The 23,279-nt window shown below is 49.3% G+C and overlaps 1 protein-coding gene across 4 annotated transcripts in view; it reads left to right on the forward strand.

Moving 5' to 3' along the window:
- WDTC1 (WD and tetratricopeptide repeats 1) overlaps nt 1-22,971 on the forward strand; it is a 116,717-nt gene extending 93,746 nt beyond the window's left edge. For all 4 annotated transcript variants that reach the window (XM_073233460.1, XM_037017821.2, XM_037017820.2 and 1 more), the window contains 13 exons: nt 3,115-3,161; nt 3,606-3,717; nt 6,381-6,568; nt 9,095-9,277; nt 10,021-10,115; nt 10,533-10,648; nt 11,926-12,001; nt 12,572-12,680; nt 13,429-13,602; nt 16,658-16,893; nt 18,388-18,568; nt 19,486-19,678; nt 20,993-22,971. In XM_073233460.1, coding sequence (XP_073089561.1) covers nt 3,115-3,161; nt 3,606-3,717; nt 6,381-6,568; nt 9,095-9,277; nt 10,021-10,115; nt 10,533-10,648; nt 11,926-12,001; nt 12,572-12,680; nt 13,429-13,602; nt 16,658-16,893; nt 18,388-18,568; nt 19,486-19,678; nt 20,993-21,190 — 1,908 coding nt within the window. In that variant the 3' untranslated portion in view covers nt 21,191-22,971. The remainder of the gene's footprint in view (nt 1-3,114; nt 3,162-3,605; nt 3,718-6,380; nt 6,569-9,094; nt 9,278-10,020; nt 10,116-10,532; nt 10,649-11,925; nt 12,002-12,571; nt 12,681-13,428; nt 13,603-16,657; nt 16,894-18,387; nt 18,569-19,485; nt 19,679-20,992) is intronic.
- The last annotated feature ends 308 nt before the right edge of the window (nt 22,972-23,279 follow it).

Genomic DNA, 23,279 nt, shown 5'->3' on the forward strand with positions numbered 1-23,279 from the left:
TTGAATTTTGTCGAAAGCTTTTTCAGCATCTATGGAGATGATCATGTGGTTTTTGTCCTTTTTGTTGATGTGGTGGATGATGTTGATGGATTTTCGAATGTTGTACCATCCTTGTATACCTGGAATGAATTCCACTTGATCATGATGGATGATCATTTTGGTGTATTTTTTAATTCAGTTTGCTAATATTTTGTTGAGTATTTTTGCATCTATGTTCATCAGGGATATTGGTCTGTAATTTTCTTTTTTTGTGGTGTCTTTGCCTGGTTTTGGTATTAGAGTGATGTTGGCCTTGTAGAATGAGTTTGGGAGTATTCCCTCCTCTTCTACTTTTTGGTCCTTTTGGATTTTTATGGAGGCTTCATTACATAGGCCTGGTTGATTAAATCACTAGCCATTGGTTATCCACATCCAGCCTTAATCCCATCCCTGGGAGTTAAGGGGATGGGACTGAAAGTTCCAACCCTCCAGTCATATGGTTGTTTGCCCTAACAACCAGACCGCATTCTCAGGTGCTTTCCAAAAATCACTACATTAACATAAACTCAGGTGTGGTTAAAAATGATTTGTTATGAATATCAACACACCTTTTTCTCTCTTATCACTTAGGAAATTCCAAGAGTTTTATGAGCTCATTGCCAGAAATGGGGATGAAGACCAAAAATATACTTTTATTATAAATCACAGTATCACAGCAGGTTACCTAACCTCTCTGAGCATTGTTTTTCTTATCCATGAAATGAGTAACATTACCTCTTTTTTAAACAAGGCAATAGTTGTAGAGTGCTGTATTGGTTTCCTATTGCTGCCATAACATATTACCACAAACCTAGTGTCTTAAAACAATACAGATTTATTGTCTTAGAGTTCTGTAGAGCAGAAGTCTGACACAGGTTTCACTGAGCTAAAAGCAAGGTCTTAACAGGGCTGTGTTCCTTCTGGAGGCTGTAAAATAGATTCTGTTTCTTTGTAATGCCCAGCTTCTAGAGGCTGCTGCATTTCTTGGCTCATGACCCCCTTCCATCTTCAAAGCCAGCAACAGCGGATCAAGTCCCTTTCACACCTATGTCTCTACTTCTCTGCAACCAGGAAAGGTTCTATGATTGTAAGGATCCAGTATGATTATTTGGACCCACCTAAGTCATCTAGGATAATCTCCCCATCTCAAGGACCTTAACCTTAATCACATCTGCAGAGCCCCCTTTGCCACCTAACATAACATATTCATAGGTTACAGGGTATCAGGAGTTGGCCATCAGTAGGGGGGGGCATTGTTTTTCTCCCATAAATGCTTAGCCTAATTCTTTGTAAGCCCCCAGTACTCTGGGAGACTATCATTCAAGGACCTTGGTTCTCTGGGAGATTGCAAGCTGTAAATATGACCCTCAGGCACAAGCAATTCACAGCCTGGTGAGAGAAAAAGAGCGCTGAGGATGATGTTGAAGGGTCAGAGGAAAGGAGAAGGCAAAGGAAAATCTTTCTCTGATAGACCATCAGAGAGTTAGATTTGTTCCTCTCTCAATTCTTCCCACTAGTTCCACTGGACTCATTTGTTCATTCAGGCAGCAGATACGTGCCAGGCACTGTACTTGGCCTTGGGATGCAGTGAATACAATACACAAAGTCTGCTTCCTCAGGGCTCAGTCTGGTAAAGCAGACAACCAAGTTGACACAGACCCATAATCCAGTGTGACAGCAAGAGCCTGCAGGGAGGGTGTGCCTCTCTCCCCAACTGAAGGAACAGGAAAGGCATCATGAATTAAGTGCCTATAAACTGAGATGGAAGGATGAGTTGGAGTTCATCAGTTAGGATGCTTTGGGCCACAGGTGACATCCTGGCTCAAATGGCCATAAACAATAATGAACTGATTGGCTCACTTAACTGGAAGTTCAGGAGTAGAGTCGGCATCAGAGGTGGTCACTCAGGTCACTCCTACTCCATCTTTCCATGATTCCCTTGGCTGGGCTCTCCTCTGTTGGTCTCACTCTCAGGCTGGCTTCCTTTGTGGTGGAAATTCCCAGTGTCACATCAGCACACCCAGCATCCAGAGGAAGAAAGGCATCTCCTTCACAGACTCCATCCTGAAAATGAGAAAACTCCTTTCCCTTTCCAGCAGTTGTCCCCCTTGCATCTGATTCATTTCTGAGCCAATACTGTCCCTGTTCAGTTTGGCTTAGGCCTAAGTTCCTAAACATATCACTGTGGCAAACACAATGGATCTGCACTTATTAGAACACATGGTCTGACTTGGGGCAGGGAGGTAATTAAGTGAAAAATCAAGGTACTATTAGACATGAAGGAGGGTGAGGGAACAGAAAAAAACTATGTAGGAATGCCTAGTGACTTGTTATCTCCTTCTTCCATGTAAGACTCGTTTCTGCCACTTCATATCTTCTGCTTTTCATGGATTCTGTTTCTTCATAACTTTAGCTTTGCTGTGATTTCTCTTTTTTGCATGCTTTCAATTTGTGTCTGTTGTTAATGGTCTCACTCTCTCCAAGTTTCGCAATTCAAATTCCATAGCCCAAGACTCTGTCCCAACTTACCTTACTCTACACCAGGTTCTACCTACTTGAAGTAAGTTCCAGAAAATTGGGGACTTTGTTTTGTATACTGCTGTACCCCTTAGCATCTGAACAGTACCTGGCATGCAGTGGCTGCTCAATAAACTCAATATATGCTGAAGAATAAAAGATCAGCCTGCTAGTCAACTGGCTGCCTTTGGATCAGATGCTCCTCTTGGCAAATTTTCTGTGCCTGGGGAATGTCCCTTGAAGGGACTGTTGATATGTCCCTTTAGGAGCAAAAATTCATTGGGATGTCATTTCCACTACTCACTATCATCCGAACTTCAGTTTACTCTTCTGCAAAATGGGATCAGTGAAGCCTGCCCTGTAGGGCTCAGAGTTGTTCAAGTATCAAGTGAGATCATGAATATGAGAGTACTTTATATATTGTAAGATGCCAGGCAGTTTAATTCAATTCTGGTCACTCACAGGTACCTGGAAAACAGTGACAATAAAAGGCCAGTTTACGCATTTGGTTCCTCTTCTCGATGTTGAGTTCCCCAGGAGAACCTCTAACTGGCTTTCTTCTTTCCATTGTTCCTTCAGGGTCACTCAGGATGTGTCAACTGTCTGGAGTGGAATGAGAAAGGAGAGTAAGTATGAACCACAGTGCTGGAGGAGGGAGTCCAGAGGCTGGCAGAAAGGGACTTCCCTTCCTCCTTAGTAGATCTAAGGAAGAGTGGACCCAAGTGAAGAGAGACTGCCACTCTCTCTGTGTACTTAACTTTAGTCCACTGTTATCAACACACAGTTAAGCAATAAATCCCAGATAGATGAAAGGTTGGATAGCCATCCAAATCCTATTGGATTGTTTTGTTTTGTTTTGTTTTTGATAATGTGTTTAAGTAATAATGGGCAATTCTCAGGACAAAATAGAAGAGAATCAGCTAATGTTTACAAGGTAACCTTAAATTCTATGACATCTACTGTCCTTCAGGTTCTGTGTGGCCTAACTCCTTTTATCAACTGGGAATGCGGGACAGGGGGAGGGGTCCAGGAGCTTGAAGAGAGGTCAGAGCCCCTCACTGTGCTTGCAGCTTGCTGGCCTCTGGGTCCGATGACCAGCACACAATTGTGTGGGACCCACTACACCACAAGAAGCTGCTCTCCATGCACACAGGACACACTGCAAATATCTTCTCTGTCAAGGTAAGCAATAAAGCCACAGAACAAGTAAAAGAGTGCCTGGGCTGTATACATAGTCGTGTTTGCATGAATGTGTCCCATGCACCCTGGGGTTGCAGATACCTTTGTGATCTGAGCATCTGATGGTAATTCCGGAAACCCCATCTCTTCCATGCTCTGCTACCTCTCTTAGAGCCATGAGGCCAATTCTAGATGAGTTTATATTTACATGAGTGGTGATGGTGGGAGGTATGGTTCTGAGTGTGAATTTAGTAAAGAGGCCTGTGTTTGACTCCCTATCTGCTTCTTGGAAGCCATGTGACCCCAGGCAAATCACCTGACCTTTCTAAGCCTATTTACTCACCTGTAAAAAGGAAGAAGGTAAGGAAAATCCCCAAGATTCAGGAATAAATGAGTAAATGAATCATTTAATTTTAATAAAAGAAGTAGCAATCCAGGGGGTTGATATTACAGTTCAGTGAGATGATTGATTTTAAAAAGTACCTGCTTCAGGTGCTTTTAGCTGTTCTGCCTTCGAGTCTCCTGATCCGTTCGTTGGTGGAAGGGAACTGAGCTGCAGAAAGGTGAGAAGGGACTTCTTACAAGTGTCCTCAGACCTCTGAAGCCCTGTTATGTAGAAGTGACCTGGCACTTGTCCTTTTGGTCCTAGAGAACAGCCGTAGGACTAGTGGCTATAAATCCACAGAAGTAAATGCTGGCCTGATGAAGAAAAGAATTGTCTAATGTTTAGAGCTGTTTGAGGATGTAGTAAATGTCCAGCATTGAGGTATTCTCCTCACTGGGACCTTTATCTGCTAGGTTTAAGGTTGGAGGAAATGACCCTTAAACACCTTTGCAGCTCTGAAATTCTATAATGGATATGTGTGAGAGTGAGGCTGTCCTTTGGAAAGCCTCACTAATCTAAGAAATGTTTCTCTGATTAATATCAAGAGGAATTCCAAGATACCTGAATAAGAAGGTAGATTTGAGAGCCCATTTATTTCCTTAAACCCTGCCTCTGATTCTCATCTCCTGTTTCAAGGGCCAATCCTAGATGAATTTCTGTGATTTTAGAGAGAAAACAATGCTAATTCACCTCTTACATGGCAAACAGAGACTGCTTTCTGCCCACTGAAAAATGTTAGATCGGGTTGGAGTCTGTGGGGTGGCATCTGGAGAAGGGACTTAAACCATCAGTTTGGCTTCATAGAGCACAGAACGTTGAGCTCAGACACCAGAATTTGGCAATGACCTTGATACTCCCTAATAGTAAGACCTTGGGTAAGGCACTTATATTCACAGACCCTCAGCCTCTTCTGTTAAAAAAAAAAGTGTGGAAAGTGAGTCTTCTCTTTTAAGGTGGTAAACTACAGATAGCACTACTTATTTAAGCCAGGAGCTCCCCCTGATGGCAACTGTGGTGTGTGATGTTGTGGTGCATCCACAAGCTCTTCCCATGTCCCTGACCTATTTATTTCCATTGCTCGTGGAGGGTATGCTGTCTCCAGACAGGATTAAAGATTACTAGTTGTCCCTAAAAATGATTAAATTTCATGTATTTCATCTAGCCCTTGTCCTGGTGAGCCATTAGAGAAGCATATGTGGAAAGAGTGATTGCTGCTTTTGTGTGAACATTTAAGTCCAATGGGACTTTAGCTATTTAAATGCAGAATAATGCCCCACCCCCATTCAGCCTTGTGGGTAGGGAGAAAGTTTTCAATTAAGAAAAAAGAATAATTAAATCTTTTGAACCCAGGAAAGAAAAGAACTCTACTAACACCACACCCAAATATCTTTCCTCCTCAAAGCTAGATGATAGAAGTGCATACGTTTTAAAAATTACTATTCAAAGCTATGATTGTGGCTATTTTGTACTTGACTTCATCAGAATGGTGGCATTCTCATTCTTTAGTACAGCCCCATGGAGATGTATGCTCTTGATTCTCAGCCCTTCCCCAAGGTCAGCATTTGACCCATTCCCAGTATTTGCCTTTATAAAGAGTGCTGCTCTGAGATTTCTGCCCAGGCCCCCCCTCCTTTTTTTTTTAAGAATTATTTCTAAGAATAGAAGTTTTGGGTCAAAAGATAGAAATAGTTTTTACTTTGTTACCTATTGCCAGATTGTTGTCCAGAATACATGAACCAATTTAAAACACCCACTTCCTTAAAACACTACAAGTCCTTTTCATTTCAAGACTAATTTATTACTTAAATTATTAAATAATCCTCATGAGGCAGTATGGCTAATGGGAGTCAGCAAGACTTGAGTCTGAAGACAGTCCTGCTGACTGTTAGTGCTGAACCTCAGTTTTTAATGGGGTTATTTTAAGTATGAGTAAGATAAAAGTACCTGCCCTGCTGTCTAGCACACGGTAAGTGCTTTAGTAAGTGGCAACAGCTATGATTATCATCCTGGGGAAGAATCAGAGAAAGAGGGTTCCTTAGGTAGTCTACTTGGTATAGGTCAGGAACACTCCGGCAAGTAAAGATAGTATGTCCCAATTTTGACCTTTAGGCCTATGGGCTAATGCTTGGGATCCAAAGTTTTCTTAGTGGATTGTCTTGGCTGGGCTCATTTTCTTTTCTGACATGGAGAGAGAAAGAGGGTGCTAACATCCAGGCTAGTCTTATGTAACCAACCCTACACCCACCACCTGCCAATCTCTTCTTAAATCTCTCTGAATCAGTTCCTGCCTCACGCTGGGGACCGCATCTTGATTACGGGGGCAGCCGACTCTAAGGTGCATGTCCATGATCTGACAGTAAAGGAGACCATCCACATGTTTGGAGACCACACAAACCGGGTGAAACGCATTGCCACGGCGCCCATGTGGCCCAACACATTCTGGAGTGCTGCAGAGGATGGGCTTATCCGGTAAGGGCCTGCGGCATCAAGCGGGGCCTGTGTTTCCCCTGCTCCCACAGCAGGTTGACTCCCCTGTCCCATCTGCCCATGCTGCTTCCTTCTACAGGCCTGGCTTCTTTCCTCCAGCAGAGTTCCAGCCTCATTTGTCTTCCCAGGGCAGTTGTCTGTGGATAGACTCAGCAGGGAACACCTACTTGCACACTCTCACCTTGGCCACTCTTCCCCTCTCCTGCACGGCATCCAGGCCGCCAGCCTCTCACCACCTCAGATGCACAGTGTGCCTCCTCTGGGCCTTCACAACTTGCTATTCCATCTACTTGTTTTTCTCTGTCCCCAGCTCTTCCCATGTCTGCCTTTTTCTCACCCAAAGGAGATCAGCTTAAGAGTCACCTCCTCATCCTCTCTAAGGTAGACCCCTGTTATTCTTTGTCTCAGCACCCTAATAGTATCCTCTACAACTCTAATCACCATCTGCACTTCTTTTATTTGCCTTTTTGTTTACTTTTCTGTCCGTATCCCTCACTGAACAGTAAACTCTCAGAGCAGCTCCATCTCTGCCTTGTCCTTGGTTATATCCCGAGAGCCAGCCCAGTGCCTCACACATAGAGTCACTTGAACAGTTGGTGAATGGGCATATGCCTGGGAGGGGGGTGGCCAGCCAGAAATGGTGAAGTGGACTGTCCCCCTTTACAGTGACCTGTATTGTCCCAATGCCTCTGCTGCCCCTCATCCAAAAAATGGCCCTATTGTCCTTCTTTAAGTCCTTTCTTCAGATGTGACCTTAGAACTTTTTCCATATCTTCCCAACCTGCTTTAATCACCTCCCTTGGGATCTTATAGGACTTTGTGCCCTCTTCCCTATTACAAAGGAGGAAAAGTATCTAAGTTATACATGAACTATAAAACAGCAGTTAGAAGCAGGGCGCTGAAGTCAGACAGACCTGGAGTTAAGTCCTACCTCTGTCACTCTTGTTTGACTGGGGCAAGTCGATTCAGCCATGAATCTGTTTCCTTATCTATACAATGGGAACTATTCTAACATCTCCCTTCTGGGCCTAAGCATTAACACTGAGATAGTACTTGTAAGACCGTAGCATAGTACTTAAAAGACAGAAAGCACATGGTCAGTGGCAGGTCCAACTCTATATTTTCTTGTTGACCTTGACTGACCAGACGGTGCCAGGGCAGGAGGTACAGAACTGAACATCTAGGGCTTTGGGTAGGAGCCTAAGCACTTAGGCACAGGCAGTCAGGGAGGTGGTCCTGGCAGAAAATAAACATGAGCTGAGCCTTTCAGAATAGACAGGATTTGGATGGACAAGGATAAGCAGAGTGGACTCCCCCAGCTTACACAGAGTTTGTGAAGGCAGGGTAAGTGCGCCCTGCACAGGGTAAATAGTTCTATAGTTGTAATTGACCCACACTTAGAAACCGTGAGGAACAAGATTGAAGAGGTTTATGAAATCAGGTCTTGAAAACCTGGCTGAGGAATTTGGTAAAAGCAAACAAGAAGTGAACTCATGATAAAAGTATTGTGGAATCTCTGCAATTTTTGAGCAGGAGAGTGATGTAAAGCAATATTTTAGGAAGAGCAATCTGGTAAGGGTGGCTTAGAAAGATAAGGTGAACAGTGAAGAAATTATTACAGATGTCTAGGTGAGAGGTGGGTGAGCCTGTGGGTGATGTCCCCCTTCCCCTACTCTCTGAGTGTACTTGTGTATCATCAGAACAGCTCCCCAGACTGCAGGTAGGCAGACGTTTTGGCATGACCTCCACACCTGGATGGGACTTGGCCTTATCTTGATGCTTGGTCTCTCTAGGTAGCTCTTAGATGATCTCTGAACTCTTCTCTGTTACTTCCATACTTCTTTAGTTTCCTGCAAGAAACTAGATTTAGAATAGGATTAAGAATTAGAATTAAAGGAGCTCTGGAGGCCTGTTGCACATCATGAATGTACTTAACGTCACAGAACTGTACACTTAAAATGGGTAAGATGGCAAGTCTTATGGGGTTTTTTTACCACAATTAGAAAATTTGTGAAACAATTTAAAAAATTAGTTGAACAAAAAGAAAAAGGAGCAGAGTGTTTAAAAATTTAGTCTCCCAAGCTCTCCATTTACTTGCAGTGTCATCCAAGGCAGGTTATTTAACTTCTTTGAGCCTCACTGTTCTCATGGTACCTATGGATGTTGTGAGAATTTAATTAGGTATTACATGTACAACCCTTAGGGACAATACTGGACAAAAAGCAATTTCTCACTAAGTGTTAGTAATCAGTAGTAAAAGTACTTAGTAGCAAAAACACTGACATTTGATTTTTTTAAAAATAGGTATAGTACTATCTACCTTAAGGAGTTAGGTTAGAATAAAACAGAACATATGAGGTGCCTGCCACACAGTAGGCACTCAAGAAATGGGAGTGGTTTTTGATATTCCTGTTATTTACAAACAGGTCCAAAGCCCCCCAAGCCTTCTCCCCTGCCTTCCACACAAGGAGCCGGCCCCCAGCCCCCTAACTCTGTCCCCTCTCACAGCCAGTATGACCTTCGGGAGAACAGCAAACACTCGGAGGTGCTGATCGACCTGACAGAGTACTGCGGCCAGCTGGTGGAGGCCAAGTGCCTCACCGTCAATCCCCAGGACAACAACTGCCTGGCAGTAGGAGCCAGTGGGCCCTTTGTGAGGCTCTACGACATCCGCATGATCCATAACCACAGGTACGAAGAGCTTGGCCTCCAGTGGGCCAGGCCCTGGGAACCTGCTGCCCCTTTCCCTCATATCATGCCCTCTTCTTTCTGAGGTGGGTTTTTTTTTTTTAATTTGTGATTTTTTTAAAAATTTAATCCATGCTTATTTGGAAAATATGAAAAGTATAATAAAGAAATGTTCCATAATTCAACACCTGCAAGTAATCACTGTGAATAGTATTTTCTTCTGTTCTTTTACTATGAGCATTTGTACAGAGTTATGACCTTGTACATGTAATTTCTTTTTTGTACATGTAATTTTATCCTTTTTTTTTTAAGTGGAGTATACTCAGAGCCTCCACAGAAGTCCCAAACGTGAGTGGCCCTGCCAGGCTGGGTTTTCAGTGGACTTCTGGGACAGGTGCAGGAACATCAGCCTGCTTCACTTCACTGTGGGCTTGGGTGGCCGCTGCTACTCCTCACAGTCATGCAGTCATGACTTGGAGGGGAACCTGAGCCTTAGCGACCTCATCTGTAAAGTAGGGACAATCAGGTGGTCATAAGGCCCAAGACAGTTGACAGGACCTACTTGTAAAGCACTGTAAAGTATATGTCTACAGCTGTCTAGTTGGTGGACCTTTGGGGTTGCTGAGGTAAGGAAGAAAGGTACCTCCTTTCAGGGACACAAACAGGTTTTCCTCTAGGGAGTGTGGTCTGGTCTAGCCAGGGATAGTGCTAGGGGTTGTAACCTATGTGGTTTGCCTTCCTACCAGAAAGAGCATGAAGCAGAGCCCTTCAGCAGGTGTGCACACCTTCTGTGACCGCCAGAAGCCCCTTCCAGATGGTGCAGCCCAGTATTATGTAGCAGGTAAGCAGGGCTCAACCCAGCTCCATGCTTAAATTCTTGGCTGGCTGGGTCCTGACTCTTTGGGGCAGTGCAGGGAGGTAGCCTGGCACTGATGGTCAAGGGCAAGAGTTTTAAAGTGAGACTGACCTTGATTTCAATTCTGGCTTCCACTGACCAACCATCATGAACCTTTGGCAAATTACTTACCTTTGATGAGACTTAATTTCTTTCCTATAAAATGGGGTTGAAATGACTAAATGCAATAAAGTATATAAAGCCATTAGCCCAGTGCATACAGTAAGTGCTCAACACTTGTAGCTGCTTTTATGATGAAGATGATTGCTATCATTATCTGTATGGCTGGCTTCACACAACTCACTGCCCCTTTTTGCAGGGTGAATTGGGGGCCTCAGTAGCCTTAATGGGTTGTTTCTGCAGGTCATCTGCCAGTGAAGCTGCCTGACTACAACAACCGTCTGAGAGTGCTGGTTGCCACCTATGTGACCTTCAGTCCCAATGGCACAGAGCTACTTGTCAACATGGGAGGTGAGCAGGTAAGTATAGCTGCCCAAGGTGGCTCTGCCCCCCCACACCTCATATCCAGCAGCCAGGTGTGTGTACCTCACTGGCACTGCCATGAACCAGACAGGAAGCAACAGCATTACTGTACAGTGAAATGTGGGAGTGACATGACATCATTGGAACTCCCAAAGGAGTGCCTGGCCTGGTCTTTTTCTTGAGCATAAGCTTTAGAACTGACAGACCTATATTCAAATGCTGGCCTTCTACATACTGTGACTTTGTACAAGTCTCTTCATTTTTCTGAGCCTGGGTTTTCTCATCTACTGTTTTCCTAGGAGGAAATCCTAGGCCAAAAGCATGCACCCAGGGTGCAGTTTAGGGCCAGCTTCAGGAGTGTTCTTTGATAATGGCAGGTTGCTACACCTTCTGTTTATATCCTCTCAGTCAGGATATTTAGTAAGCCTTTCATAAATTCATCTATTCTAGAAGTACTAAGTACCTACCCTGGGACGTGAGTAAGATGAATGCAAACAAATATCTCCCCTAGACAGGGAAGATGTGGCAAGTGAAACAGTTGATGACAATACAAGGCAAGGTGTGATTGTGTACAAAAGAAATGGGATGCAGAAGGTGAGCACCTGAATTCAGAGTACAGCTCTGGCTTCACATGCTGAGCCACCACCTGACCCAAGGTAGCAGAAGGATAAGTGAAGAGGCAGTCTAGCAGAGTGGTTTAGAGCCAGACACACTTGGTTTAGGGTCCTGGTTGTGTCACATGCTGCTTTTATAACCCTGGATAAATTAAGCTCTGAGCATTCATTTCTTCATAGAAAAGGGATAATGGTAATAGAACTTAATGAGGTGGTTTCTAGGATGAAATAAGATAAGTTATATAAAACACTTAGAATTCCCAGAGCAAAGTAAGAATTCAATAAATTTTAAGTAATAATAGATGATACTCACCAAGAGAAGTAACTAGCAGTGTTACTTTGGGTGAATTGCTTCCCATGTCTGAAGCTTTAGTTTTCCCATCTGTAAAATGAGACATTTGGCTTTGTGTTTTCTGAGGACCTTTTCAACTTAAACATGTGATTCCAATTAATGACATTTCAAGCAGTCCACCCTACGGGCTAGGAACTGGGAGGATTTTCCTGCCTGAGGTGTACGCCATAGAAACCCTCCTGGCCTCCATCAGTAGTTTCCTGCTGCACATTCACTGTGTCCCTGAGAGCCACCGAGGCCTTGTTCGTGGTCCAGCCACATTCTCACCTTACAGCCTCCATCTCTTCTCTTGACCCCTCTACTCTAGGTCTATTTGTTTGACCTGACCTACAAACAGAGGCCGTACACCTTCCTCTTGCCTAGAAAATGCCACTCCTCAGGGGGTAAGTTCTCCATTAGGGTAGTGTATCTCTGCTGGGGAGCTCTAGTATGTACTACCTCTCCTGTGAAGCCTGCCCCTTACCTTGTGCTGTGGCTCTGATCCTACAAAACGAGTCAATTTCTCTGAAATAACACTGTCTGTGCGGTAAGGAAGCTAACAGTAGGTCAGAGAGATCTGTCAAAGAGTTTGCCTCATAGCCCTTTCACTCCCCTGAAAAAGCAGGCCTGTCTCTTGAGGACCTGAAATGGTTGCCCTTCCCTTCTTGTCCTGGACTGGTCTCTTCAGTGACTCCTTCCTGAGGCCTACAGTTGGCTTACCCCCAAGCTAAGCCCCCAGCTAAGGATAATGCCAAGTGAAAGCTGTGTCCCTTTCCAGCCAGCAGAGGGAGCACAAACCTTTCTTTATGCCCTTGCCTGCCTGGTCTGTCAGAACTTGCTTTCTGGGAATGGATCTTACGTGGGAGGATGGCCTCACAGTGGATCCATCAGACCCTGTGATGGAAGCTAGAGGGCTGCTGAGAAATGAGGCCCTTCTCCTGAGTTGCTGTTCCTTTCTCCCCACCCCCTGCCAGAAGTTCAGAATGGCAAGATGTCTACCAATGGTGTGTCCAACGGTGTGTCCAATGGCTTGCACCTTCACAGCAATGGCTTCCGGCTGCCAGAGAGTAGGGGACATGTCAGGTGAGGCCAACTTGACTTGTCCAGCCTTCTGAGCCCCAATTACACCTTACAGATTAGAGGAAAGGGCATGTCCTATAATCCTTCCTTCAGACTGCCATCCAGGCCTATACCCCAGAGTCAGGGGACTGGGACAGAGAGGTTTCCAGAGTGTGGCTAGTGGTTCCAGTGCTGCTTCTACCTAGCAGGATTCCAGGCATGCTCAGACTGAAGCTCTGGTCCCTTTATTCCAGCAACTGAGGCCAGGACCCAGGGCATAGCTGCCTCTTAGCACTAAGCTTCCTCCTAAAGGGGTTACATACAGATGGGCCTCCCCCATGATATTTTTCTCCATATCATGGCATCTTTTGGCCTCTATCTCTGCCAGGCCCTGTGCTTGGCTTTAGATACGGAAGCATTCAAATTCTCTAGGCCTTGAGAGAGAGAGAGAGAATTCTCTGTAGAGAGACCCACGGGAGGGCCATGGATGGTCACAAGGTTCAGCTCTGTGTGGAGGCAGATGGTGTCAGCTACTATCTGCCTAGAAGTTTGATTAAGAATTGTCTTAAATCTGTTCAGGACCACTTTTCTGTCCCTCTGTTTTTTCACTGGCTCAGCTATCTGCAGTTGTACCCATTGCCTATTACAGTAACCCAGGTCAGTGATAGGAGAGGACCCCTCTTCTAGGTGGAACTGGAGATCATGAGAGCCAGACTTCCTGAGGGGCTGCTCTGACCTTTGACTGGCCTCACTTTGCTCTGTTTCCGTAAAGCCCCCAGGTAGAGCTGCCCCCATACCTGGAGCGTGTGAAACAGCAAGCCAATGAGGCTTTTGCTTGCCAGCAGTGGACACAGGCCATTCAGCTTTACAGCAAAGCCGTGCAGAGGGCCCCTCACAATGCCATGCTCTACGGAAACCGAGCTGCTGCCTACATGAAGCGCAAGTGGTGAGTGGGCCCAGGCCAGGCTGAGGGGTGAAGGCAGTGGGTCTGATGGAGCCAAGTTGCTAAAGCATCCAGGGAAAGCAGCAGTGACATCCTGCTGCCTCTCAGGGCTTCTGAGGCCCAGCCCTCTCCTCCTCTGCTCCAGGGGGTGATGGGCAGGCACCTGACCCACTAATCAGCAAGTCTCAAGCACCAAGGAAGTTCACAGTTAAGTGGAACATGTTCACAAGTAGCTTCAACATGGTGTTTTGTTATAAAATGCTGTGGCCACTGGGGAAATGTGAATTGAAAGAATGGTTAATCCCAACTGTTGGAAAATTGGGCCTTGAATTGAACTTTAAAGGAGCAATGGAATCTTGCTCGATGGAAATGAGGCATTTAACTCAGTTGGTATCTGTCTGAAATGATTGTGCAACTCCTTGACCTTGGGGTTTGCTTTCCTGTGCTTTTAGACCAGTTGGACCAAGCCCAAACAAGATCCTGGGGATCTGAAGCTGGCCATGCTGGACTGTAGTGGCTAGTAAAGGAGTAAAAGTCCATATCCTGAAGAACCCTTTATCTTTGGAGGCCATCAGGGCCTCCAGCCCTTCTGCCTGCAGCAGCAGCAGGCAAGCAGGCGAGCAAGCAGGCAGACCCCATCCCCCAGCCAGGGCCAGGACTGGAGATGGATAGAGCTGGGCCCACAGCCATTTCTGCTCCGTCTGGCATTTGTCAGCTCTGCCCAGACAGACAGGCCAGCTGGTGTGCCATCGTCTGGCTGCAGCTAGGCAGGCCAGAGAGGGAAGCTTAAGAAACCCACCCAAGTCAGCGGGATGGTGAATGGGGGTTTGGGAAGATGCTTCCCTCACAGGCCTTAGCTCAGGCATCACAAGTTTGCCAAGGGCTCAGATGGCAGCCATACCCAGGAGATGACAGTTTGGGGGCCATCCTGAGGAGTTTCACCTCTGTACCAGCAGTTGGGTAGAGTGCAGTCATCCTCATCTAGCCACTAGACTGAGAACTATTTCCCTCCTGCATTCTTGCTAAGAGAGGCTGACAATTTCCCAATCCATGGGTGCCCTCGACATGTTCTCTGCACTCCTACTGTGTGCTAGGTGCTAGGGACACATAGTTCTGTCACTCTGAGTTCCTCTGCTCCAAAGCACCCAGACTCTGGACAGGGAATAAGGACATGGACATGGCTCATCATCAGAGAGGCATGAAGCAGTAAGTCTTTGAATGGTCAGGTGAGATGCTGTGGGCATCAAGAGAAGCTGGGTTACTTTAGTTGGGGATTGGGGAAGCATCAGGAAGATGTGGCATCTGAATGGGCTTTAAGTGTGGGCAGGCTTAAACAAGGAGATGAAAAGGATGAGGGAACAGGGTGGGGTGGGGGGGCACATTCCCAGGGAGATGAAATGATGTGAACAAAGACAGCGGGGTGGGAGGCTGACTGAAGAGCCTGTTTCCAGAACAACAAATCCACTTGGCTAGAGCAAAGGGTTCAGGAAGGGACTGGCAGGAGATGAGTCTGTGAGGTAGCCTGGGGCCGGCCTGGGAAGGACTTGGAATGCAGAGCTGTGGCGTTTTGGCCTCTATTCAGTGGATGATGGGCAGCTACTGAAGAGTTTTGAGCAGGAGAGGGATGTGCTGAGGGCTGTCCTTTCAGGGAGATTGATCTGGCAGTGAGTCTGGATGGGTGAGCCCTGAGGCCAGCCTGCTCTCTCCCTATCCCCCCATTCCTGCCAGTGACCCGTAGAATGTCACATTCTGTCCCAGGCCACTCTCCCCCAGGGCTGCCATCTGCTCCTGGATGCAAGGGGAGCTGTCACCCCCTGGCTCCTGGCTGGTCTTTGTCTGGCTCTCCCTATGAGTTCAGAGGGCCACCTTGCAGGTGGTAATTGGGTCTCCAAACAGTGCCTGCTCCTCCATCACAGCCACTCATTCTGACTCAGGCACACCATCAGAGCTCTCAGTCCCCTGGCTGAGCTGCTTGTTCCTGTTCTGAGCATGGCTGCTCCCTCTGGGTGCTATAGGAGAGGAGGGTCAGGTGGACACTGCCCATGTTGGGCCTGCTTTAGCCCTATGCAGGAGGGTTGGGAGCTTTGCCATTGTGGAGAGGCCATCAGCTGTGGGGAGGGCTGCTTGTCACAGCTGAGTCCTAGGCCCACCTCAGCCCTGTAGGAAAACAACAGCTCCCAAAGAAGTGGTTCCTGTGACCCATCTGGCTCTCCATATGAGCTGGGAGCAGATGAGAGGTGCTGGGGGCGTGTGTATCCTGTACTCTGGCACAGGGTGGGAGAAGGGGCTTCTCCTTGAACCCCTTCCCAACTTACTCTCCCCTCAAAAAACATTCCCACCTATCCCTCTCCATGCTCTGGTAGGCTGGAGAAGTGAGTGGGGATGATTTGGAGCTCCTGGTGTGCATACCCCCCATCGCCATGAGCTTCCAGAGAGCTGACTCTGCCAGTCTGTCAGGCCCCATCCTCCAGCTCCAGGAGGTAGAGGCCACAGCTGCTGTGGATCAGTCAGCCAGGACGGAGGGGGGTCTGGCTGAGGGCGTGCTGCCTGCTGGTCAGACCTTGAGTCCCCAGCCTGGCACTTCTGGGTTCCCCAAACCACAGAACTGTCCTCGAGGGCCCCCTACCTCAGACATGGCTTTGAAAGCCAGCCGGGGGGATTTGAGGAGGTGGATGGAGGAAGAGAGAAGAAGGGCTTGGGGAGCCTGAGGCGGGCAAGATGCCAGGCCTTCTGCTGCAGAGCTGCGGGTGCCTGGTGTGAGCAGGCTCGCGGTTGTGCTCTATGTCCAGCAGAGGGCAGCCTGACACTGGTTTTTGTCACTCTGCCATCCCCACGCCCACCCCTCACCCTCCCAATGCCCCCAAGACCTCAGGCTTCCTGGCTTGCCTCCTTCACGTACTCTGTCTCCTGGGAAGCAAGACCTGGACTGAGCCAGGATTCTCCATGTACCCTCACCCTGAGACGTCAGAGGTGGGCTAGGGTGGCCAAACGACTGGGACAAGACTGAGTAGAGACTCCTTGCTTGCCACTTCTAAGCCACACTGCCTTGCTCTCCCAGGGATGGTGACCACTATGATGCTCTGAGAGACTGCCTCAAGGCCATCTCCCTAAATCCATGCCACCTGAAGGCACATTTCCGCCTGGCCCGCTGCCTCTTTGAGCTCAAGTACGTGGCTGAGGCCCTGGAGTGCCTGGATGACTTCAAAGGGAAGTTCCCAGAACAGGCACATAGCAGCGCTTGTGATGCACTGGGTCGTGACATCACGGCCGCCCTCTTCTCCAAAAATGATGGTGGTGAGTGGGCATGAGGAGGGGTTGCTGTCACTCTTTCTATTTGAGGTGCTATTTGATATTCTGAAGAAGACATGTTCTGAGAAAGGAGAGGCCCAGGTTTAGATGCTGATTCAGAAACCATGTGACCTTGGGGGTAGTCTCTTAGTCTCCTTGAGACTCTGTTTTCTCATCTGAAAAGAGGAAATGAGAGCACCTTCCATTCAGGGTTTCTACTGCGGATTAGCAATAGCATTTTTCAAAGCACCTGGTACAGTACCTGAGTCTCAGGATAGGAGTAAGCTAAGCCCACTCAGGCCAGGTAGCTGCACTGGGCATCCTCGCCTTCTCACACGCATATCCTTGGCCACCGTGTTGGGCCTCTGAGGATGCGCAGCAGCTGGGGTTGCCCTGTTCCAGTTTGCACACTTGGAGCAGAGTCAGCAGTCAGGACAGCAGAAGTGCCTTGGGCACACAGTGTGGAGCCTCGGGTTCCAATCTCAGCTGTGCTAAATGGTAAACATGTGACCTTAGACAAAGCAATCTCTCTGAACTCCCTGACTTACTTGCACAGAGAGCATGTGAAGTCTTGTCCAGCTCACCCCAGTAGCATTGGAGAGTGAGCTAAGTGGTCTGTGGTGTGGTCTCTAAACATGAAAGGTGAGCTTGCTGGAGATAGATGTGGATCCTCCCCTCTCTCCTTTGCAGTGTACTAGCCATGCAATTGACTCCTTTGTTTGAGTAGTTATCAAGCACCTACCATGTGCCAGGCACTGCGCTGGGTCCTGGGAATACAGCTGTGAACAAGTCAGATGGGATTTCTGTATTCATGGCATTTACAGCCTAGTGAAGGAACCAAGTGATGAAGGAGAAACAGTGTAATGAGTGCCCCGGAGACCTCTATGGTAGTGGTATATGGGGAGTGCTTTATGGCAGCCTGGAGTTCTTAAGGAAGAGACCAGATACAAAGTGTAGCTGTGGGAGGTGAATAATTCCTGACCTGGGGACCAGCATGCATGTGCAGTGGCCCTGAAGCAAGCAGGAACAGGGCACTGGGGAAACTGGTGTGACTTTATCCAAGTTTCTATCAGTGCCTCCACTGGGATCCATGAGAAGTTGTTTTCTGATTAAGGGCTTTGACCATACTGCCTTTAGAGCTATGGATCTATTTAGAAAAATCGCTCCCTTGAAGTTCTCTTGGTAGCCTCACCCACCCCTCACAGTCTCTCACCCCCACAGAAACTGGCCTTGGGCCTGTACGTCCTTGGGGCTTCCAGACATTATTCAGGGACCTGAGCCAAGGCTCTCCCAGCATCAGAGCTCTCCCTCTTGAACACCCTCAAGGGCTGTACCCAAAGATGCTTCTTCCCCACAGTCATTCCCAGTTTTCCAGTGTAGAAGTAGAGGCAGGAAGCCATACATTGCTAGTACTTGGGCTGAAAACAGGGCCAGTGTGGAGACAAGATGGGTGGAGGGAGAGAGGAAAACGACTCACCTTGGCTTGATCTCTGCCTCCAGAGGAGAAGAAGGGAGCTGGTGGGGGGAGCAGCGGCCCAGTTCGTCTCCGCAGCACGAGCCGCAAGGACTCCATCTCAGAGGATGAGATGGTACTACGGGAGCGAAGCTACGACTATCAGTTCCGCTACTGTGGCCACTGCAATACCACCACGGACATCAAGGAGGCCAATTTCTTTGGCAGGTCTGAGGCCCTGAAGAGGACGGCGGCCCAGCCCCATTGGCAGCAGGAGGGTGGGGATGGAGGGTGGTGCATGGGAACAGAATGCTTTTAGAAAAGTCTCCAGTCCCAGCTCTGCCTCTGTATATTTGGGCAGTTGGCTTCACCTCTATGAGCCTCAGTTTCTCCATCTATAAAATGAAGTCAGCCATCTCCACTCATGGGCAATAACAAGGACTAATGAGGTAATCCAGAAAGCGCCTGGACTATGCTTTATCCTCCTCTTCCACTGTCTCCATGTGCACAGCTTGGTCTCTTTATCTGGGTGCTTGGAGCCACCCTCTGCTGGGGTATGAGGCAAGAGCCTTCTGAGGCTGTCACTCTTGGCGCATCTATTGTATGCTCAGAACTGTGTCCTGGTTACTAAGGGACACTGCCCATGTCTGAGACACCATCACCCCCACGCCTTCTTTGTAGGTGATGTACTTTGTTAGGATAGGTGAGACACTAGAATATGAACTGAGACTCTCTCCATCAACATCCCCTCTAAATGTCAACGGTATGTGAGGGGCAGATGTACTGTAGAATTTGGGGTCTGGATCCAGGAAGGCTAGGACTGCTGAGGACAGGCTTAGCCCAGGTGTTTGCAGACCTAAAAGAAGCCATGCTGGCACCCAAGAGGCTTATGGTGTACTCTGGGGGAGAGTACCCTGGAGGGACCCAAGCAGTCCCCGCTGCTGAGCCTAAGAGAACAGTGACACCTGCAGCGTGGAAAGGACTCCCACACGTGTGGGAGTTCTGAATCGAGTGGGGACCCCAGAGTTCAGGGGGGCTGAGCGGCTCCCAACTTCCCTGCTTCCTTGCCCCAAGCCACACAGCCTCTCCTTGAGGCTGTAGGGCAGTACCCCACCTGACCTCCCTGCCCTTTGCCCCCCTGCCAGCAATGCTCAGTACATCATCAGTGGCTCTGACGATGGCTCCTTCTTCATCTGGGAAAAGGAGACCACCAATCTGGTCCGCGTGCTCCAGGGAGACGAGTCCATTGTCAACTGCCTGCAGCCACACCCTAGCTACTGCTTCTTGGCCACCAGCGGCATCGACCCTGTTGTGCGGCTCTGGAACCCCCGACCAGAGGTGAGGGTACAGATAAGATGGCTGAAGCCAGACAGGGAGGAAGGTAGGGATGGACCCTGTGCAAGGCCTCCCGCTGAGCCTGTGGGGTTGGGAAGGGAAATGGGATGTGTAGGGACATCCACTCTCTTCCTGGGACCTTGAAGGCCAGAAGCTTCAAGGATGAGTGAGCTCTTCTCCAGGAACCCAAGGCTGTGTCAAGGTGGGAGCCACCAATTTCTGAAAGCTCCAAATGCAGTGGTCATTTCTCAGGGCAAGAGCTGCCTCCTGCCTTGTAGGGGCATTTCCTTGAGCAAGCTGTGGAGATGAGACTCACATACAGGAACCGGGGACCAGCGCTGGGGTGCAGCAGGGCAAGGAAGGGAGCCAGACCAGCTCCAGTACGTCAGAGGCTCTGGAGGGCAGGATGGCCCCCTGAGTACCACTGGGTTGGGCCCCAGAAGCTGTACAGAAGCCTGGTTCTTCAGTCACATAGGGAAGTCTGGAGTCCGGTGGGCCTGAGTGAGTCCTGGTCCCATCACTCATGGCCTGAGGCAGTTTACCATCTCTAACCCAGGTTTTTATCATCTGAGCATTGGCGTGGAATGACAGCAAAACCTGAAAAGGTTGCTTTAAAGATTAAGAACGTGATGCCTGTGAAGTTGGCCCACAGGGACACCTAGGACACATGCTCCCCTCTACCCCCAGGGTGGGCAGCCAAGCAAGGCCTCCCCTGCCCTCTGCCCCACCTCCTCCTCCTTCCCAGCTGGCAAAACAGAAGTCAAGTGATGTGTCTAATTACAGAGGCAATCTTCTGTGAATTTTAAAAAGAGAACCCCACAAGCCTTCCCATGGAGAGAGGGAAAAAAACATAAAGAGTTGCTGGGAGTGGCACCTGGAGGGAGTTGTGTCTGTGGCCCCCACCTCATATCTAGTATGTGTGCCCAGCACAACCTTGTGTGAGTCCTCCCTCACACTGTCTTTGCACCCCCTGCCTCCCAGAGGCAACCCTCTGTGCTGGTCCCCATATCTGTGCCATCATTTTCTGGTGTGGGGTCCCCCAGGATGTATCCCAGCGTGTGCAGTCCCATCTATAGCCCAGAGTAGATGACACATGGGCCCACATATGCTGTGCTGTCTGCCTCACAGAGGTCCCAGGGAGAGGGTGGATGTCCCTACACATCCCAGTGAGTGCACTCCCCTCCACCTGTAGACACATGTGGCTGTACCAGTATCCACCCCTCCATATGTATATACTCAGTCTGTGTGTCTCCCCTGCACGCATACCCCAGTAGCATCTGGGCTTCCCTGTATATCCTGGTGTCCCTTCCCTCGCAGAGCGAAGACCTCACAGGCCGAGTTGTGGAGGACATGGAGGGTGCTTCTCAGGCCAACCAGCGGCGCATGAATGCGGACCCACTGGAGGTGATGCTGCTCAACATGGGCTACCGGATCACAGGCCTGAGCAGTGGGGGCGCTGGGGCCTCTGATGATGAGGACAGCTCTGAGGGCCAGGTGCAGTGCCGGCCCAGCTAGACACTCCTGACTCTGGTTCCCAGCCCTCACTATTGGCTGGACCCTCCACCCTGGGCAGGAGGTCAGGGGGTTCTGTTTTGGTTTGTCTCCCCACCCCCACTTTTTCATTTTCCTGTTTTGTTTGTTAGTTTGGCATTGGGGGTGGGGGCTGCTGCAACTTGCTGGTTTTCAGACTGCTGGGTGATGCCTCTTGACTGGCCTCAGCCCTGAGCAGGAGAGGCAGCTCCTGCGTCTGCCCCAGCCTCCCACTTCCATGTCCCTGGAAGGCCCTGGCCTGCCTCAGGTGGGGAGGCAAGGGCCGAAGCTGTCTTCCAAGACTGCTGGACCCTTCAGTTAGCACCTGGAAGGGGAGTGTAATTCCTAGTCCCTGAGGCCCAGGACCTGTTGCCACTCTTGCTCCACAGCGGGCAAGCCTAGCCTCCCTGTGGTCTTCAGGGAAAGCTCTGTACAAGAATGGGGTCCCACCCTCCCTCCAGAGCTTCTGTGTCTCGGTGGAAGCAGAAGGAAGGATGGGAGCCATGCACTGCGCAAGGCCAGGCTGCCATCTGGTCATAGGAGAGCATCCTTACCCTCTTCCTGGGCACTGGCTCTGGGCCCTGCACCTGCTTTTGCTGGCCACTTCTGGGGGCTCAGCCTTTCCCAAAGGCCCTGGCAGAGGGTGGGGCTGCACCATACCCCATCCACCTGTGCCAGCCCTTCCACACTTTGGCCACCCTCCTCTCGGGCACCTCGGCCTCACTGTGACCTTTCTGCCAGAGCTCCCAGCCAGGCCAATTCCTGCTGAGGTGGCTCTCCCTGCTAAGGGCCCTTTCTGCCCTCCCTCCCGCCCCACATGCTGAGCCGCCACAAAGACCAAAGAAGTGATGGCTTTTCTCTGTCCCCTGCTGCTCTGGGGGGAGGGGGAGGGGTCTCCTGAGCCCCTGGGTGGGGGGAGTCCCTGACTCAGCCCCCGCCCTCCTCAGCAGCCCCAAGCTCTACACTGGATGCAGCAGTCACCCCACCACTCACCGAGCCTCTCGCTGCCCCCCTGGGCTCTCGGCTCAGGAGCTGTTCCTCGTACTTGGTTCATCCTCCCTCCCTTCCCCTCAGTGCTCACTGGGCTCCAGCCCTCCAGCTGCAGCCTCTGGGGAGAAGCAGCGTCCTCCTTCGCGTCCTCCCCCCTCCCTCCCTCCCTCCCTCCCTCCCTCCGCCCGTCTCTGCCAGGTGCCTCCTCTCAGTCAGGCTTCAGAGCAGCCCTGGAGACAGGAGGGCCATGTTAAAAGCTTTTTCACAGTTTTAAGAAGACGGGAGATGAGGATAGTGGTGGGGTGTCTGGCACCATCTCGTCTTTGCTTTAATTCCAGCAACACAGGTGGCAGCTTATCCCGCCTCCTCCCCACTGGCCGCTCTTCCCACCCCTCTCTCCTAGCTTGGTAATGAAGTATATTTATTGGTGAAGGAAACAGCTGCTGCTGCTTCTCCTACTGCTGGGACTTGCTCCCCTGTCTCCTCTCCATGACTTCTCCCCAGCCAGGGATGGAGAGTGAGAGTACTGGAGCTACACCCTGGGGCCCAAGGACCAGCAGGAGCCCCTCTGCTTTCCTGTGTTCCAGCCACCTGCCATTTCCTCTCTCCCAGCCTCCCGCCCTCCCTTCTTCCACCCCTGCCTGCCCAGCCTGGGCCCTGCAGTGTGGAGAGACACTTAAGCCTTACTGTCCTCTGGGGGCAGGAGCCGAGCCTTTTTGTTGCTCTGCTCCCAAGAGAGTGAGGGTGACGCAATTGATTAAAACCATTTTGTTCTAGGTGTGGCTGGTGGCATTTGTGGGGTGTAAATGGGTCTTGAGACCAAGGTGAAGGTACCTGAGCCCTCACCTCTGTAGCTCTGTGACTTACAGTAACCACAACTCTACCAGGCAGAATGAGGCCTACCTTGGAGGGTCCCTGTGCACAGTGGCTACCCAGCCCAGCAGGGCCACATGCTGTAGAGCCTGGCACTGGTGGCTGTGATTTGCAATAATCAGCTTTCATTGGTGGAGATGTTTTCACATCTGTAAAATAAGGAGGTTGGAGTCTTAGTGGTTTTTCAAACTTCTTAAATTAGAACCCAAAC

Source organism: Manis javanica, chromosome 4, assembly GCF_040802235.1.
Source record: "Manis javanica isolate MJ-LG chromosome 4, MJ_LKY, whole genome shotgun sequence".
Classification (NCBI taxonomy): domain Eukaryota; kingdom Metazoa; phylum Chordata; class Mammalia; order Pholidota; family Manidae; genus Manis; species Manis javanica.